We start from the raw sequence: 20,707 nt of genomic DNA on the forward strand, positions 1-20,707 counted from the left end.
CCCATGCTCAGGCTTGGCTGTGTAAGCCATTGGATGACAAACAGCTGGGGGTTGTGATGGACTAATCCTTCTATTACTGTGCCAGGGAACACAAGTCCAAGTTGTGTATTCAAAGATTTAGTTGCAGAAAAAATATAAAAGTACTTCCAGGGCTGCAAGCACCCCTCAATGCTCAGAAGATGTGGAAGTCACAGTAATACACTCCTCAAACACCCTAGGTCTTGTAGCATATAATGCCACTATGATCAAGTTCTACTACATTTTGTAGTTCCATTTCATCCTTTATTCTTTTGCTGCTCAATAGAATTGTAGTCTTCACAAATCTAATAAAAAGTGAATGAAAGTTGTTACAAGCCATTATCAGCAAATGAATCATAGTGGGGAATATACATGTACAGTTCAGATATGATTGTAATGAATAGTTTTGTAGTCAGTTTGTCTAATGACAATTAAATGGAAAAATCAACAGACACAATTGCCAATAATGTACAAGATATGCAGGGCACATTGTCACTATTCGTGGGACCATTTTGACACCGATATCACCTTCTAGCCGGAGTCTTTCTATTTGCTTGAACCGGGGATTGTTTGCTGGGCAAACAGAGGGTAGCGTCCGTTTTTGCTGTTTGCTCTGCACCCGGCTCTTCACAAAACATTGTATTAACTGGGAGCTCTTTTCAAATCATCCACTTGCTGTAATGAGTTTCACAAAATGAAGCTTGCTTTCACCGGGGCATGCCAACCTTTGTGACTTTGGTGAGGTACAATACCAGGTCCAACAGTGTATATCTACAACGAGTTCTTCAGTACATATAAATATTTCATCATACCTTGAATGAAATAGTAAATTGTGTGGTGGAATAGAGAAACTTGACATTGAATAACCTCATACTGAGAGAACCTTTTTCCTAGCCGGCAGCAGTCATCTGTTTGTATTCAGAATTTTTTCTATTTAACTGCAATATTATCATCTGATGCACACATATTATTTGTGGCAGCCTTCCATGCAACTGTAAAGTATTAAGGATTCACATTAATGTGTGTATCTAGTATAATTTTCTCTCTAAGTTTCCAAATACTATCATACTTTATCTAGGAAGACAGTCACTCGATGAATGCTAAATTTACACATAGAATGTAGCTCTGAGAATGTCTCATGAAAAGCATATTTGGCAGCTCGCACAGTAGGCTCAAACAGTCGATGGCATCCAATCCATGCTGTCAGCGCAACAGCATGTGCTTCTTGGAGTAGAATTCATCATTATTTGCAGGGCAACTGATGGTAGCCTGTGTCAAAGACCCTTCGTCATATTTTAGGAATGAGCAAAGGATTGTCAGGCAAGACAGCATTCAGCCATCATGGACAGGGCCTCTGGAGGCCTGTCCAAATTTCTTAACTTGCAATGTACACTTACAAATTACCCATATTCACCATCAGCATTTCATAGCAAAAGTCATGACCAGTCGGTGGAGCTCTGTTCCTAGAAGCTCATGTATAATTCATGTTGCCCTGACAGAGGTATTATGGTTAATCTTGCATTGCCATTGGTTGAAGCAGGGAGGTGAGTCTCACCTCCCTGGTTGAAGTGACCTACTGAATTATTCAGTAGATTGCGGCACTGGCCAGGCTTCCCACCACCTCATGAATAGTAATCACATTGGCAGAGCTCAAAAGGCGCTCATGCTGATGCACTAGACTTCAGCTCTGTGCTTACAACTGACATGCTAATGGAAGGAGGGTCTTCGAGAAAAGGCTAGGCAGCTAGAAGATGTCTGAAAAGATATATGATAAAAACCAAAGGAGGCAATAAGTTCCCTATGCAGTGGCGGATCCAGAAGGGGGGCGCACCCGGTGCACCCCCCTCTTTTTTTTTTTTGTGTTAAAACAAAAGAAAAAAAAAATGGGAGGGGCACGTGCGCCCCCCTTTAATTTTGTAAAGGCACCTCCCCTTTACGCAATTCTGGGATCCGCCCCTGCCATTACTTCTATAGTTTTAAGGAAGACATCACAGGTTTTCCATAAAGAAAATGAAACAATTAGATATGATTCTCTAGTAACATGTCAAATGTAAAGAATTATGCTTCCACTCCGACTATAAAACATGGAAAATGTTTGAGCTGATCATATTATTCACTTTGCCAATCTGATACAGTGGACTCCCATTATAACGGAGTCCTTGGAACCGGCAGTTTTCTTTTGTTACATTGAAATTTCGCTGTAACTGAACAATAAGTGATAAACAATAACATTACAGATCAGATAATTTTATAATTATTATTATAATGTTATAACACTTAATGTTATTATTATCATTATAATGTTATAACACTTAATGTTATTATTATCATTATAATGTTATAACACTTAATGTTATTATTATCATTATAATGTTATAACACTTAATGTTATTATTATCATTATAATGTTGCGATCTGAATTTTTATTTCGTTGTAACCAGAATTTCATTGTAACTGTGTTCGTTATAACAGGAGTGCGCTGTATTAGATACTAATTTTTTTTTTTTTTTTTTTCAGATCAGAGAAAAAGAGAGAAAAGGGGGGATGGGAGAGCACAAGAACAGTGATGGAGAAGGGGAAATAGAGGGGTTAGAGGGGTTAGAGAATGGAAGAGCCAACACAAGAAAGTGACTGCACAGTATGTGTGTAAAGGCATAATTAAAAAGCAATTAGAGTTTCACTTTGGTGGACTCGGTATGATGCTTCCAATATAAAAATATGATTTTTAGGGTATGAAAGAATTCACCAGTTGGATTATTTCAGATCCTCTGAAAGCACCGTATAGCACGTAGCTCAAACATCCCAATGTGTTATTCCCATGCTGCTTTATCATCATCATTTCAAGAGTAAACGGTACCGTTGGAACTTGGGTCGCGGCATGGCAAGTTGATTAGTACACCTCTTGATACTGCACTCATGCATTCCCGCAAAATTAATTGAAAAAATGCAATTTTAAAATTCAAGGCTTTTTAGCTGCAGGTATATCAAATGCCTTTGCTTGTTACAGTATTTAAGAGCAATGAAATGAACTTATTTTGCACCCAAGCCCATTATGAAGATTGGAAGAATATGAAGCCAAATAGGTATTTGATAGCAGAATGTGCAGCACAAATTTTGGTATAGATTATACATATCCTAGTGAAGCATGAAATAATTTTCAGCGTCAAGGTGTTACATGAATAATTAAGTTGATTAAATTGGGGAAAATTATTGTGTGGGGCCAAATGTGAAAGGGCGTCTGTTGTTTGAGACTACATGATGTGTGACCAGGCTTTGTTTCTCTTCAATATCTGGTTGCGCCACTTTGCTCATATTAAAAGCGCCTTGTAATGTGCCACTTTTGTGATAAAGGGTCGCTGCACAAATTGAAAAGTGAACTCGGAAGGCAGCTCATGGGTATTTCATATATCGGAAAGGACTTCAAGGGCATGACTGGAAAGCTAGCAGACAATGATCAAAGTTGCTCATTAAGATGATTAATCCTATGAAATGTTAGGATGATAACAAATTAATCATGTAATTGCATGCTAAGATTCTTTATAACAAGTTTGCAAAACTATGTACCTGCCCAGAGAGGCACTGAAGTTTATATCCATAAAGTTTCTCTGTGAGACTGAGATTATCTATTCATAAAGCATCTTAAAGGGATGGTATAGTATTGGTCGAGGTGACGATTCAGCTTTTAACATTTTGCGAGATACTTAAAATCCGCTTTATGACATGTCAAAGAGAATACAATTCTAAGATGATTTCAAAGTTTACTTGATGGAAATCAGTTTGAAATGGCTGACATATCCAAAAACAAAGTAAAACAAAGTAATCGTAATAAAAGGTAGGTCCACCTTTTATTAGGATTGTTTTGTTTTGGATATCTCAGCCATTTCAAAGCCAATTTTCATCTAATAAACTTTCAATTCATCTAAGAATTATTATATGTTCTTTTATATTTCATAAGAGATTCCTCATTATCTTTGAATGTTATCATCAAGAAGAGTTGGAAACCTGAAGCTTCATCTCAACCGAAACTGTACCATCCCTTTAACCTAAAAATATTGAAGATGTAAAGATATTCCAAAAAACAAGTTGTGTGTGTACGTGTGTCTGTGTGTTTGTGTTATGTCCTTTGTATCTTGTTAAACACCATAATCACACAGATATAATACTGCAAGCTGTCAGTCACTTACAGGAAGAACACATTCCTTATAAGGAATGCCCTGATGTGTAGAAGAAATGATATGCAGCGATAATATGTCTACAAGTAGAGTGTAGGTGTGTGTGTGTGTGTGTGCGTTTGCTAAAATAGGCTTGGTTGTGAGTTGAGTAAATGGCAGAGAAACTTGCAAAACTCGCTGTAAATGTATGAATAGACATTAACACTCTATAACTCGCTGTAAATGTATGAATAGACATTAACACTCTATATGTCAGTAGTTGAAACACAGGTAGAATGAACATTTTAAAAATCCCTAACTTTAGTGTAGCATACTTGTAACTTATTCTCAAAAGAATTTGAGTCATTGGAGACCACAACACTCTGTGTGGGAAATCTTAGACATGCTACTGGGTGTCTGTGAAGGGAAAGATCCCATTCACAATGACCTTCGACCTGAACATGAAGTCAGATCCGCAGAGAGACACAAGTGGGTATTATGTGTATTCCACTGACACCTCTTCTCACGGCATGTGGGCATTGATTTTGGATTAAAGTGCAACAGGTTGGATCAAGTTCGGCTTCACCCGTGTCCTCTTTGCTAACCGATGATGAAGGACGCCAAGAGATTGCGGAATAGTGGGCAAAGAGAATGCTGCTGGAACAATATCATATGTGGACTGCAGGCCACTGGTAGAGAGGAAATGAGCTTTCAATTTTCATAGGGGGCTCATTATGCGAGGCCATCAGGCATGGAGGTAAATAGAAGTGATGCAGGGGACAGGAGGGTTTAGTTGACGGCTGCATGGACTTTCCACAACCTATACATCTGATTTGTCCTGCTGCAAAAGAACACTGATCCTTTGTGCTCCGGCGGGTTAAACAAAAACTCAAGGAGGGAATGTTATGAGAGTTTTGCAACATCACAATGACAGAAGCCTCGGGCACTGTGTTTGCCCAAAATTGTGGGGCAGTACCATCAATACCTTTGAAAGTGGCTGCCGTGCGGGCTTTGCTCATGTTTGACGAGTACAGGCACTTATTCTGTAGCAAGTCTCTCTGCTGCATATCAAAGTGCATGCTCCATGGAACTGTGTAATGGTCATCAATCTGAGCATCTGTTGCACTTTGTGCCTGGGGATACTAGTGTGTGTGAGTGAGCCACGAAGATACACCTGGAGTGAATTACCTTCATAGAGATAATGTAACATAAGGAATATCATATGCGCCATCAAAATGAAGGGCACCCTCTACAGTCTGTCTGTGGCATGTCATGTGACCTCCTAGAGAAATTATGCCCAAAGTGACGATCCATCTGACTATGATCGTAAGTATAATTAATCAATTTTGTTATCTCAGTGTAATTGCGTTGCAAGTATCACCAGTATTTTAAAGCATCACCTTTGATCTACGAGATCCGCTAATTTGATGAATTCTCAACAATTCTTTTCTAATTCATTATTTATGTAACTGTTTTGGATAGTGATTAACAGCAAGCGTTAATTTATTTGATGACTAATAATGCTTGACTACTCAAAATGTTAGGGCATAATTCCAGGTAATATCAAATGATGTATCACTGCTTTCTCTTCTAGATTGTTTTTTAAACTTTTCATTTAAAAAAAAAACAAGAAATTGTACTGACGTTACAGGTAATTACAATCATTGAAGGTTCGGGGTTTGGTTTGCATCATCATAGTAGAAATAACTTGTAGGCCTATATAGGGGTGGGGGAGATGGGACTTAGTAATATATTTGTGTGTGTGTGTGTGTGTGTGTGCGTGTGTGCTCTTGGGGTCCAGAAATTGACATGGGAAATTGGAACCATTATCTCATATTTCATCCACCTGACAAATGGAAAGTGTTTGTTTTCATGTGTGAATGCTAAAGGTCCATCCCACAACATGTCTCTACTTAGTCTCATTTTCTAGACTTATTGTGACTGATGTGGAAAGAGAGTCATTTTCTCACTGAATATGTATCCAATTCTCATTGAAGAACAAGCTGGAATAATCCCTAGTGACATGTCAGCTTTCTCTAGATGAGAGCAAAAATTGGAAAAAGTTATTGTCTCTTGGACAAAAAAAAAAAAGTGCAACTCACCTCTGTAATTGAACTCTACATGGGTTTAGCGCACCAGGCTATGACCCATCTGAATCGGGTGACTCAATTCTTTAGTAGACTACTCTAATACCTATACATGTTTTATGTATGCTAAAGTATATACACACGTATGGGTGTACATGGGTACCTTGATGTCCTTTTTGTGTCGGGCATCCCTTTGCATCGTGTTTTCAATGTACTTTATGATTATTATATTTGTTCATACATGTATGTATATATGTTAATATCATGTTTGTTGTATTTTACTGTTACAAAGACATTGTAAATTTCTCATACTCCGAAAGGGGTCGCTAGAAATTGTTCAAATAAACTTCAAACTTCAAACTTCAAACTTCAAATCCTATGTATCATCAAAGAGCTCACTATAGATGCAGTCTCTTAGAAAGATTGATGAATTTGATCTATATAGGTCCTAGATTACTTACCTATACAGTTTGGAAAAAGATTGAGGAAATTCATAGAGGCTGGAAACTTTTGGAAATGTTGCTGTATTTCCAATTTCTCTGTAGAGTACAAAGACATAAAAAGTAATAGAAAATCATACTTTTATTTATGATTTATTGTAGTGAGTTTACAAGCTGAATTATGTAACATATACATAATTTTTGTTTATATTCTTCATGCTTTTATGCATTATCAATTATTGTGACTTTCATTAGGTCATGTTCATGATTGCTTTTCCATTGAAGTGGTCAACATATTGAAGTAGATTGATAGTTACACTCAATTGCAAGCAAAACTTTCTTATCTTGTCCTGGGAGATTGGCATCAATCGATCATCCCTATTGTGGGACTTTAAGTGACTAAAATAGCGTGCTTGCTTGCCTCAGGCCGGGTTATTTGCTTTTATCCCCTTCTTCTTCCTCTTCTTGGGGTGCCCGCTAAGTTTACTTTTCACCCCTATTAGCATAAGAAAAGACAGACGGACGCTCGGTATCTCTTTGGCAAAGTTCTTAACTCGTTACCAAGCAACGCAACGCTTGAATCCAAGAATCTGCTGGGGGCCGCGTGGGTGCCGCCTCCCGTAAATTGACCTTTGACCTTGCCTCGTCGGTGTCTGATCGACGAGATCGACTGGCTGCTAGCTGCAGCTCCTACTCACACACAAGATCCTCACATGCGCTAATACGGTTGTAAACGCGCTGCATGCTGTATGATACTACGTGGGGGAGAAGAGTCGCAAGAGTTCGGGAGAGCGTGGGAAAAGGGTTCGTGTTGTGAATGGGATCAGGGCTGCTTTACCGTACCGTAGTGATTTCTCTATACCGTCGGATACACTGTTCAAGTGGGTACTGTAAATTTGATGGTGTATTCTCTATCAGATCATCCAAACATATTTTAAGCGCACTATCGTACCTGCTGCTGCTCTCGTATTTGCCACGGTACGCAACGGTTTACCGACTTCTTACCCGCCGCCGCGCTCCGCGGTGTGTACTGCTGAGTTCACGCACTTGTACCGGATATCGACCAGCTGTCGTTTTTATCACAACTCATTCCGGTTCTGAAGGGCCAAAATACGGAATTTGGGCAAACGCTACACGTTCTAAACACAAGCGATCGACCACCTTGACATATGATGTGCCAATATTTAGCTTCATTTTCGCTTATTTGACGGAGGATATAGCAGGGAAGCCAAAGAGCTAAAGCCAGAGTCGACTGTTGATTAAAAATGTCTGACAAGGACGAGCGATTGGAACGTGTTATACAGGTTAGTAGCAAACAGTCCCAAACAAAGCGATTTCTGTTGGTTGCAACTAAGGTGAAAATGTCGCTCGTGTACAAGAATTGTAATATGTAATAAATGACAGTTTGATTATGAGATGGGTCATGGACATGGTAGCTGGTAGCACTTAATTCAGGAATATGTCTATGTGGAGATGAAATTGGAATATAAACAATAAACCTTACTTTTTTTTTAAAAATTACAGCTTTAAAACTCTTGTTGGTGTTCAGTTGGCTGCAAAATTAAATGAATGGTGCGTTGTGTTGCCATTTCAATTTTCATGTTGGACTTGTCAAACTGAAATCGGTGTCACTGAGACTTTGTTTCCCTTTCATTCAATACCCTTACTTGACTGTCCCTGATATTACTCTTGTTTTCAAAAGGTGAATGGTATGCTCGACGAGTGCTGTACTGTAAGAGTAGGCCTAAGGGTGTGAAGTTTAACCATCCCTGGTAACTATTTGTATACTGATAGTACAAACAGGGAATCAGAATCACACAGCACAGGGTTTGCCTCCTGAACAACTTTTAGGACTATTCGGCTTTTCATTACTGAAAACATAATTGAGCATCACAGACACAGTAGATTCTACAATCTCCATCTTTTCGCCGACCCTACTGGACATATATGTCCTATTAAACAGTTGGCATGTATCCACAATTGCACAAATGCTGGAGTAGTCACATCGCTAATCCACTTACAGTGCTGTGCTCAGGATATCTGGCACACTGAGTTCTAATCTTGTATACCGGTACTACACATGTGTGGCCAATGACAGGGCAAGCCAAATTAATATCTAATGTCACACTCTTTGTCACTGAATAATGCTACAAATTTGTACGTGGGTGAAATGACTTATTCTTTTTTTTTTTAAATCTTAGTGAACCATCATGTGAACATTATCTAAGCAGTGTGTAGTAATGTTGCTCCATGTCCGTGTGGCTGAATTATGTGTGGCCAATCTAACAGTAGCAGTACATTGTATTTGTACGTTGTATTGGCACCCGTGCCAAAGTTTGACCTTTTGCAAAAGCACTTAGTTTCTACGTATAGCAGATGGTCAATTTTTGGATGGTGTTGTGGTCGAATTATGGGCAGCTTGCCTTAATCCATTTAGTGAATAAAAGCAGTGTTGTGCTATTGCCATGGCACAGCCTATGACAACATTTTTATGTGTTGTAAAATTTGCGATCCAACAGTGATTCGTAAAATTCTCCAAAAACAAACAAACAAACAAACAAACATCAAACCCTCATGAAAATAATGGCTCATACAGTAATCTAATATTGTCAAAAGCTGCTCATATTGACAGAGGTTAGTGAACAATAGTTTCATGTTAAAATCCATCTAGGCAGAATACTCGTGAAGAAAGTCTTTTTTGATTTCCTACAACTGCGCATCATTTTTGATGCTGGGTATATCATAGTAGTTTCCAGGCTTGTTTGTGTTGGGTTTCCCCTGATCCATTGTGCATTGTTATAACTTTACTCTGGAGTGAGTGAAGCCTAGTGAGTACTGTACAGTAGTGCTTCACATTGAAAGATGCTTCAATGCACATTTAACCCATTGAGGACGAGCTGATTTTGCTACATGTACAACATGCATTTCTCATCTAGGCACCTGTCCGAGTGTACTCTGGACTAGTCTTCAACAGGTTAAGGTAACTCTAGGGCCTATATTGACCATGAGAAACCTGGCTTTTTTCTTCTTCTTTAGATTACATTGCATTTTTTTTTTAAGCCAGTAAATCATTTGAATAGCAAATATCGAAGCATGACATTTTTCAGACTGACCCTAATTTTGTATGAAGGCATAGATGCAGTAAAATACCCTGATTTGAAATGGTTGTCCAGTCAAAAAAAAAGAAAAGAAAAAAGATTAAAATGATTTTTGGCAATGGGTACATTTTATCGTGTGTAGATCATGAAGGAATGAGATGTTTTGTTTTGCCTGAAATCATGCGTAAAATGTATTTGAGTACGGTACTCTTATTTAGTCTCTTACAGTCTATTGAACTTTCATGGAGAGTTGTAACTAAAATATCCTGCCCAAAGTTGTCCTGAACAGTTTTGCTTTTGACTGGTAGTCATTCCAATAAAGTTAAGTCACACCAAGGCCAGCCAGAGCTTATTTGGTGGTAGTGACAAAGTTTGAGAGCATCCAACACTGAAGGTTTCCATTCTCTCATGCATCTTGGGGCTGGCTCTTGCTGATGAGATCATGGCTGTTGTAGTGTGACTGTGACCACGTGTTTGTACTAAATCCCCATCCCCCTTTCTTTGTTATATCCAGTGCAGAGCAAATTTGGGGAGTAATTACCCTGCTTGGGAGAGAAAGAGCTTTAGTAAATCAGCAAAGCCTGAAGATGCATTGTGATCCAACACAGGGTTCAATGGTATGCATGAATGGAGCAGGCCTGGGAGCTTTCCCTAACTGCTGAGAAGAGATAATTGAAAAGAGGCTCTGTACTATTTTTAAAGTCCATAGCCTTCTTGGCGGGAACTGCTCAAGCCTTGACTGATTGATCCCTTGTAATACACCTGTACATACAGGTAGATGAGATTGACACTTGAAAAGACATTAATGTTATTTTTACATTGTACATTCTAGGGAGACCCCCCCTTTACAGTCTTGTAAACTTTAACCTTTTAAGAAATAGCCTTAAGATTTGCCAATGTACAACTTTTACATTGTAACCCACACATTTTCACCCGTGACAAATTACATGTTGTGAATATCAAAGTAATTGATTTACAGTGTATGAAATATCTAAATGGACATTTTTTTTTTTCCCCAAATGAGAAGTGTCCAGAACACAAAATGTACATTGTACAAACACGGTGACAATGCTCTTCATGTATAAATGTATTTGGGACTCATGCATGTACATAATTGTAGTTTGTTGTGCTCATTGGGCTTTCTTTCTGATCATATATTTGTACTCTCTTGAGCCATTATACATGGAGCAATTCAAGCCTTCTTATAAAAAAAAAAAATGCAAAGTTCATTCTACAAATGTAGCTCATTCAAACCTTAACTACATTTAGAATTCAAGGAACAGGTTAAAGCTCAGTGTTGTTTTGTGTAGTAGTACAGTGTATGCAACATGTGGACTGTGTAATTCACTGTGCTTGTACCCCAATGGGATAATAGCTTTTAGCTGAAGCTAGAAGTAGAGTCAATAAGAGATCATGAAGTAAACTGGATTATTTAAGCTTTACCACATCAAAGACTCAGTAAAACTATTATGCTAAGTCAAGTTTGTACAAACATGTTTGCCTGTTATCTATGCCCAGGGTGTGTGTGACATTCCACCATCTCCAGGCATTCTGCCCATGTGCACAGTTGGAACTGTTGAGGGTCGCCATGGGAAACTAACTCGAACTGAGTTTGCAGCTTTTGCTAAAGAAAATGTGCTTTGCCCACAGTGGTTATTTAAAATATTTGTTGGGGGAGGTATGGTTCACTGTTAAATGTACAGCAGACTTAGTGTACATTATGTGTAGACCTGTGTCTTTCTTCAATATTCTCAGCCTCAGGCTTTTTTTTTTTTTTTTTTTTTTTTAGGTGCTGATAAAATAATGATAAAGGAGTCACTATTGATTTGTATGAATACGTTGTTCAATCAGAAATACTCATTAGTTCATTCATATTTAGCATACATTGCAATAATGGAGATGTTGCTTATCTCTAATACTGTACGAGCTGAAATTTTCGTGGTGGTTTTATTTTCGCGAATTTCGCGAATTGCCTTTGAACCGCGAAGATAACAACACACGAAAATAACAACACGCTAATAGCTAAATGTTCAGTTAGACCCTCGCAACCGCGAAATTAACAACACGCGAAAATGTCCTCCAAGTAGCAATTCGCGAAAATATCTGTACGCGAAAATTTCAGCTCGTACAGTACAACATGTGTATAATGCTAATTTAACATGTAATTTTAGGAATGTTCTGTTGTTTTACCATTTGACAATGCACCATACCTGTATGTACAATGTTGTACTATCAATATCATGTATTAAAGAATCAATGTGATAATCCAGCATGAATGGCTTTGTTACATTCATATTCTAAAGTATCTTTTTAGAAGATCATGAATGTATACAAATAGTACCAACAGGGTACTTTGTGACTTACACTCGGTGTTATATGACTCCCTCTGTCAACAAAGCATCGTTCATCAAGCCAGCCGTTGAGGTCTAGGGTTCTTGGTTAAATATTCTGATCTACCTGCAAAGTCTCAGATTTACATTTGTATTTTCTTGCAAATCCAGTATATCGCTTTATGTTCCCCTTGCATTCATTGGACATATTTGGGAGGAGAGATGGGAGAGCAAAATAGGGAGCTACAGAGAAAGGAATGAGGGGAAAAAGGAGAAGAAATATTCTTCCCACAGGGTACTCTTCAAGTTTGATTTACCCCTGCAGGGGGTTGCTGTTACAAAGCTGCCGGATCAGTACATTTGGCTAAGGATTGGAGAAAGATGGACAGTTGGAATCTAGTTTGTCGTTGTGCACATGTCTGTCACGAGAGGTTGTGTTCAGTACCACATGTCTTTAACCGTTGAGGACAAGTTCCGAGTATGCTCGTGCAAGCGTCTATGGGAAATGCGTGTTGTAGCAAAATCAAACCGTCCTCAACGGGTTAATGGCCTTCTGTATGGCTCTTCATACTTTGATCTTCAATGATATACTGTAGTTTAGTGACACAGGAGAGATGAATGTTCACATTCAGGTTGCAGGAAGAGTCAATTTCAATCTGATGGTGAGTTTTTCAGTGACTAAATTATACTGTATATAGATCTGAATTACATGCAGTAGATTGAAAAGAGTACAACTGACTCCCTGACTGATAGGGGACGAAGATTTGTTTTTCACTTTGGAGAAAAAAAAGAGTGAGTACAATTGTAGCAACTCCATGGACAAATTTCTGTTTTATAGCAGATATTCATCTCAGTTTACGTTGTAATTCCCTGTCCTTTTGAACTCAGAAATTGGAACAGACTGTACTATCTCACGAGAGCAGCAACGGAGAGATCACACCCCCTGTGAAGGGGGAAGGGGACACCACCACCAAGGTACCGGCCCGCATCCGGGAGATCGTCACCAAGAATCTCGCGGCCGACGACGCGGACCTCGACTTTGACGGGATGGCGGGGCGCCACCCCGCTGTGGACTCTCTCCAGGAGGAGAACCGCATGCTGCAGAACGAGCTGAGCAGGGTGGAGGACCTCCTCTCAGCCAGCAGGGCGGACCGGGATGAGCTGGCCATCAAGTACCAGGCTCTGGCAGACCGGGTAGGTATTGCATGAACTCTGAGACGTAACACAAACTTGTCATTCAAAACTTTCAAATTGCCACCATCAGCTTTGAAATGTTCTGTTGTAGGAAGACATCAGTGGTCTTATGCACATAGCAGCTTTGAAAGAATCCAGAGCACATTTGAAGATATTTCACCTGCATATTACAAGTGACTGTTGCTATGCTCTAGGTGATGTGTCTTTATATGTGGGGATGTTAAACCTTGAGCATCATTTCATCTTTCAGACACTCACAATGTATGATGAGAAAATTGAGCTGGATGCTACTACAGTGCACTTGTACTTTAGTGACTTTAGGTCGCCATGGGTAAACTACCATGCCTGTGTGTTTGCGAGTATTTGAACCAGAGTCTTCTGCTGATGTCTGTCTGGAATGAGGGAACATAATGTTTACCTAATCTCCCACTGTGACACAATCTGGTCCAGATACAGATGTGATTGTGCCCAACGAAAAAAAGATCAGTGACATGGCCACTATAAAATGCAACTAACTGGCCTGGCATAATACATTGTAGCAGTGCTGGTTTTTTTGGCTGATGGTGTCTGCACCAGTACTACGACTCATTGTTGCTGGTAGAGAAATTACAAATGTCTGGATTATATCATTTCAACACTGTATGAGATATGAAGTTCACTATTGCTAGTGTTCAAACTGATTTTAACACGATGTCTCTGTTTTAGCAATGCACTAAAATGCAGGTTTAAAAGTGAGCCTATTTCTTCTAGTTATTGTGTATTGCTCCATATGCATAAATTTGTATAAAGGAGTCTGCTGTGTGTGAATTATTGATCTCACATCAGTTTGGTCAAAGCTGGCTTAGAAATCTAGGTGAATACAGAATTTGCTCATTGAAGAGAGACAGAAAAGCAAAATATTCAAAAGTCGACTTCATGATTTACCCTGAATAAATGTAATGTTGACACAATGCTCCTTATTAAACAAGATGTGTAAGAGGAGAGACAAGTTTTCATTTCTCTTTCTCTAATGTACAATGTACCAAATTTTAATGGTGACATTCTAGTTTTGCCTTGGTATGAAATTACAATATCAGATATTTAACATGTACATTGACAGTTGTTTGCATGAATGCAAGCAGACGTTGTCTAGTAACCAGCATTGTCTACAACTGCAAGAGCAGCTGACCCATTGTGTAGATAAATCTGACTTTGATCTTTGTGGAGCCAGATGAATGTTTCTATCGAGATTTGTTTTGTGGCAAATGCAATTCACCTTTAATGTGCAAACTTCAGAAAATAATCATACAGATGAATAATAGACATACAGACTAGCTGACAGACATACAGACTAGCTGGTGTGAAGAGGAAGTTCACATTTCAGGTTTGACTGAAGCCATAGAGTGATCGTGAAACTGGGGTAATGAGTCGAAAAAACGACAGGTGAATACGACCATGCCCATTTTGACAAAAGGACGTCTGGTATTGACCCAAAGGACAAGTGTGATTCTGGTTTGCCAGTTCCAGGACAGGTACATACAACCTTCGGCTTATTTCAGCACACAAAGGCATTTATGTTTCACTTTGCCTTGAGAAGAAGATGGAACACGGGTGCAGACAATGGCCACCATTGATCTGTTGATGAGTGAATGCACCATTTCAAGGTCTGGGCAGTTCCATAATGTAAACAAAGCTGCGGGAAACAATGGACGGGTTCCCCCATTGGGTGTTTTTTTTTTCAAAACTCCAGGGTGAAAAAGGGACAAATGCGACGCGGACGATGCCTCAAACGCGTCCCCGTAGTAAAGTCATTTCGTGCGAACTTTGACCTCATCATGCAATCTTTAAGTGTTTGACGTTCACACAGTCTGTTTGAGCTGTCAGCTCAGGAGGGCATGATTTAATGATCCCAAACATAATCCCACACTGTTATCATCTATGTGCCGGGGGTCCAGTTTATATTTGAGTTTGTATGCGAGGGTTTATTCAGATAGCATGACAGTTGTTTCCAAATGCGCATTACCCTACATCTAACTCTGTGCAAGAGATTCATTTGTACACAGTGAGTACAATCTTTTTCTCAGCAAGTTTACTAGTGGTGGAGATTGTACATGGTGTATGTCATGCTTCACACCTCCTGAAGCTGAAAATGATTCAAGTTCTCATACTCAAGTTTTTGTGGAAGTTCATGGTGTATTCTCACATTGAGGAATCTTAGAAAGACAACTTTCTGCAGTTGGCCTAATTTTGGGAAATGAATCTACTTTTTTTTTTATTGTAATTTTTTTTTTTTGCTTTTTTTTTTGTAATTGACTCTGTCATTTATTTCAAGGAAACTTCATTTTACCAGAAATTAATACTTTGGGCCTCTTATTCATAAAAAGATGAAAAATAAGCTGTTTTTCTTTTCACTACATGTATGTTTATTGGCATTTAAATAAACTTGTACTATCTTTATGCAGAATAATGCCAAATACCGCACAGCAGAGACTGTCCAAAATATTACCGTCTTGGTCCAGTGATACATTTATTGTCACATTTTGGTATGAGATTCATAAACAAATTAAGACAAATGAGGAGGGCTAGCTATTCAAAAGCCACTGTTAGTGTTAGACTAAAGTAAAGTGCATCCAGGTATTTGTCTATTAGATGTATGGAACACCTGCCTAAAAATGCTCATTGTAATGCAAATGGGAACTTTTTCTTTTTCTTTTCTATTTTTAATGCCCTGCTCTTTTGCAGCAAACTGATGGCATTCCTTGGGTTAAGATAGACTGTAGTTGCAAAGTAATCAAAAGTGCCTAGTGCAAGGACAGAAAGTGGAAGCAAATGGGAGGCAATGTAATTATCAAGAGAGAGAGAGAGAGATTATCAATAAAAAAAGAAGCAAGCAAACAACTGTTCATTACGAGGATTACGTCCAAAGTATAGTTTCAGGGCCATCATTGTAGGTTGTAGTATTATGTTCCATAAAATGGGTTTGGCTTTTAGTCGTTGTAGCTCTCAGACGTGTGTGTACTGATGGGGAACGCGGAGTAATCACTTGGCACCCCATCAAACTCTAGTCGAGCATATCGTCAAGGTGAATTTAAAGCATGAAAATGTGGAAGTTTACAAAATGCTTGTTTAGTCGTCGAGGTGCTGTTCACACGGAGGGTGTTCACTTGTGCTGAGAAGTTACAGGAAGTTGTCCTGTTCGCGTCGCGAGTTTCCTCGAAAGACCGGCTCGCCGCGCTTGTCGCTGTTGACTAGTGATTAGTTTGGCCAGTTCCTGGACACGTTGTCAGGCAGTCTGCTCCTTGAGAATCACTTCCTAGGTCGGCCAGCCAAACAGGAAGTTTCCAATCTCAACCTTTCTGTGCACACGCGTAAAGTGCTGTACTAGTTTCGATGGCTTGTTAGGGCTTCTCTGTATACGTGTGTGTAGCAAAGGCAAGCGTCAGTAGGGCTGTGTGAAGCTGAACGTGTCACAGAGCCAGCGGCAAAAGTCAAAAGAGGCAGCTTCTTCTATGCTTCAGGATGTAAACTTCAGGACTGATACCTCAGAAATGTGAACAAGGTCCATCTGATTTTTAAAATCATGGTAAGGAGTAAATCTTCAAATTTTATCTTGTCATTTTAAAGTACACTTATACTTTAGGTCCAAGTAGAGGTAATTCTTGGGACCATAGTAGTCAATATTGCCATGTAAACGGCTCATTAGATGTTTTTGTGTGCAGTCCTCACTGGAAGACAAGGTGTACGATACAAATTCTAGTGTCAACTATTGCTTAAATCGATTAACATGCTAGCTATATCTGCTTCAGTATCCTATTAATAATTAGATGTTAGTATCTGCAGCAAAGTGTTACAGACACACGTGGGATGCAATGTTCTTTCACTGAGTGATTATTTGATATTGACTTTCAGCAGCATGGAATCCATGGATCTCTAGCCTCTATGGCATCAACATCCCATTATACATGTACTTTCAATGTGGTTTCCTGCAGAGTTTTCTTGTGTCATTAGTGCAAGGGAGCCAGTTTTTATAGAGCCCTGTGTTAAAACTGAAAGTGGGATAGCTGATAATCAAGTGATATGAAGAACATTGCAGGCTCTCTTTGTGTGGCCATGCTCATTAATGATCATTTTTATAAGATATCTAGTCATTTGTGAGTTCACCACTTCCTGACATTGTTTGTTCCAATAGTGTGAATTTTTTTTTTTTCTCCACTAGATTCAGAACAGTTTTCTTGGCATCGGGCCAATGAAAACAAGGAACACTAAAACAAGAAAGCAAACAATCCTGTACATTATGGTCCACACTACATTGTATGTAGCCTTTTGTGCAGATCTTTCACATATAATTAGTGAATCACTTTGTAATGATGTTCTGAGTTTGCATAAAAGCACGCTTCATCATTGAACTTTGGTCTGTCTGTCAATCTTTCTGTGCCTCGGGAGAGTTAAAGTTTGAATGCCCGATGAGTGCACACTTGTGTATTTAGTCTCATAAATCATGAGGACCGCCTGACCAATGAGATGATTTTAATAGAAAGAAAGCGGCTGAGGCGGAGTGCTCACAATATATCACTCAGTGCAGGAGATGCGCTGGTCTTTTGCTTGTAATGAGACAGAAAGCGACATACAGTAAACTCCTCCCTACCTGAATGAGTATGTACACACAATCTATGCCTTTTTGAGCTGGTTTAGTATGGAGAGAGTGTATACATTGTATTGTGCCTTTATAATCATGCAAAGTGTAAGCATTTAAATGCAATATGGCGATGAATCAGATCATGCAATTTCAGCATTGTACAGTATTTGTCATTTATATATTTTGTGAAGATGGCATTTCACAAGCATTTCAGATAATCTCTCAATTGCTCTAATTCATGAGTAATAATCACATTGGTATAAAATGAGAAATAAGTATCACCACTTTACATGAGAAAAATTGAGTGATTTCCCACATCTGTAGACAGATTTTACATTGCTGTGAGAGAGCACAGTTACATTTCTGTGATGGTAGGCGATATTTTTACCAGATAATTTCACGTCACTCAATTGACATAAATCAGAAAAACAAGAAGACTGTCAGGCTTTAATACGTATTTTGGAAATCAATTTAACGAACCAGATTTAGAAAGACGATTTGCTGTAATTGATTCAAGGGAAGTTGTAGAGTTATGTCAACAAATGCACACTACATCAAAGAATACATTGTACATGCTGTCTTGCCATGTAGTTTCATTTCTGAGTAGCTGAAATTGAGCAAACTCTGTTCTCCAGGCTGGTCTTCATGCGTATCCACTTTCCCGGATACCTGGAACAACATTGTACACACTGTACATGTATAACAAATGAAATGTACCAGTACTCGTTCCACAATGTACCAACCGGTATTGTACACTGTATTTGTAGAGCTGCATCACTTGATCTTGTTCTTTTTCCTTGGAGTTCAGTACATGATAGACCCAGTGGGCTCCCTGAGGTGTTCTCGTGGTCGGCCAGGGTGATTTCCCTGCTGGAATCCCTGGTTTCCCTTTTCACACCAGCTTTCATGGTTTCCACCACTGTAGTCATCCTTTGTTCATTTTATTATGACTGAATCACATGATCCTTACACTTGACCTCGGTCTAACCTTTGACCTTGATGTAAGAGTATATCCGTGGTACCAAGAATTTCCCTCAGAGATGCGTGCATGAAGTGCGCTGTGCAGGTGTGCATCTAGGCATGCATTTGAAAAACTAATGTCTCAATAACCTGATTGAAGGCCTATACCACATTACTTTCCTGAAATCAGGTTTAGGATTAATGGTCATTGTATTTTACACATTTTTTTTTTTTTCGCTATCAATACTTGTGTGTGACTTACCTAGTGAATGGTAAATGTCTACTGCGTCCTGTTTGAAGTACATGTATATGCATAGTAATCTCAGAGTGAGTAGTTTGGGAATTTTTACATTTCTATGATGTACAGTGTACAAAGCTGGGACCACCATTGATTAGGAATAAAGAAAATGTCTTTTTTTTTTTGCCAATTGAAATTCTGTTGTACTCCCTGTATAGCACCTGTATGCAATGTGCAAAGTTTGAACCACCATTGAATCTTTAGAAGAAGAGAAAATTTGGTCCTGGGTATGAATGTTCCTCAGCATGATCATCCTAATATTCCTATAGACAAGATACATAGTTTAATACCAAAACATGTCCTTCTTGACCAGTCTGTATAAATGGGTGCCCGGCAATCCCAGGGTGGTCAAATTAACAATGACAGGTCCCTCAGATGGAGCAGTGGTAATCCCAAAGAGGGACTACCCTTGATTAATGATACCATGTTATGATGATGATCGAAATGGTGATCATGGTGATGGCGATGATGGCGGTGATGGCATTGATGAAGGTGATGCTGCTGCTGCTGCTGCTGCTGCTGCTGCTGCTGATGATGATGATGATGATGATGATGATGGTGATGATGATGATGATGATGATGATGATGATGTTGATGATGGTGATGATGATGATGACCAGTGATGATGATGATGATGATTATGACAAGGAGGATGAGGACAAGGAGGGAGAGAAGGAGAGAGAGAAGGAGGATTCTCGATCGGTCATAACACCTGATAGAAACTTACAAAGATACGATGAGTCTCTGTAATATTTAGTCATGTGGTAGATGTACAGCTGTAGTAATGATGAATCATAACATACTTGGAACCATACCAGCATTGGGTGGGTTTGTGTGATTCAGAATGTTGTACAGGGTCAGAGAAAAATTTATTACGACACCAGTTGTAACATACTGAAGCTCCTGAGATCTTAAATAGATGTCCTGTTTTTGTAGCTCAGTTTGCATTTTTGCTATATTTTCCAGAAACTCTTATGACCTTCACTTTTTGCGTTTGGTGCATATCATCATTTTGTATGAGCCTCCAATGGCCAGGTCAGCACCCACCTCGATTAACCCCCCTCTTCTTCTATAATGTCTCCTATTCAAGATGATAATGTAGATTTCGCACCCAAACAAAAACCTGTACCCATTCTGCATTGATCGCCCCTGGTCAGTGGAATGATGTCAGTCCATTCAGCGGCACAAAGCTTGACCAATTGTCCACCCCTTCTTGCTTGAGTAGTTTCCGAAAAAATAATCCCCCTCCACTTCCTATAAGAGGATTGCTTGTGAGTGCCTTTCCCTCAACATCTCATTTGCATATGAAGGGGAGGGGACGCTATCCCTCTCAATCATGTGACCCCCCAGCTGAGACCAAACTGTTAACGGTTAAACAGGCTGCCCTATGCATATTCATGAAAAGCCAGGCAGCCAATCACGAAGCTCCTGACACTGAAGAGTATACCTGGGAACACCTTTTGATTGTATGATCTGAAAGTCCCTAAGAGCAGTGAGAGTTATTTAAAGCAAAAGG

The 20,707-nt window shown here is 39.2% G+C and overlaps 1 protein-coding gene across 1 annotated transcript in view; it reads left to right on the forward strand.

Annotated features, from left to right (window-relative positions):
- Positions 1-7,852: 7,852 nt before the first annotated feature.
- The window catches only part of LOC140238418 (uncharacterized), a 65,934-nt gene continuing 53,079 nt past the window's right edge, over positions 7,853-20,707 (forward strand). The window contains exons 1-2 of the mRNA XM_072318324.1: positions 7,853-8,000; positions 13,013-13,318. Of these exons, the coding sequence (XP_072174425.1) occupies positions 7,962-8,000; positions 13,013-13,318 (345 nt within the window). The 5' untranslated portion in view covers positions 7,853-7,961. The remainder of the gene's footprint in view (positions 8,001-13,012; positions 13,319-20,707) is intronic.

Source organism: Diadema setosum, chromosome 15 (assembly GCF_964275005.1).
Source record: "Diadema setosum chromosome 15, eeDiaSeto1, whole genome shotgun sequence".
In the NCBI taxonomy this organism is placed as follows: Eukaryota; Metazoa; Echinodermata; class Echinoidea; order Diadematoida; family Diadematidae; genus Diadema; species Diadema setosum.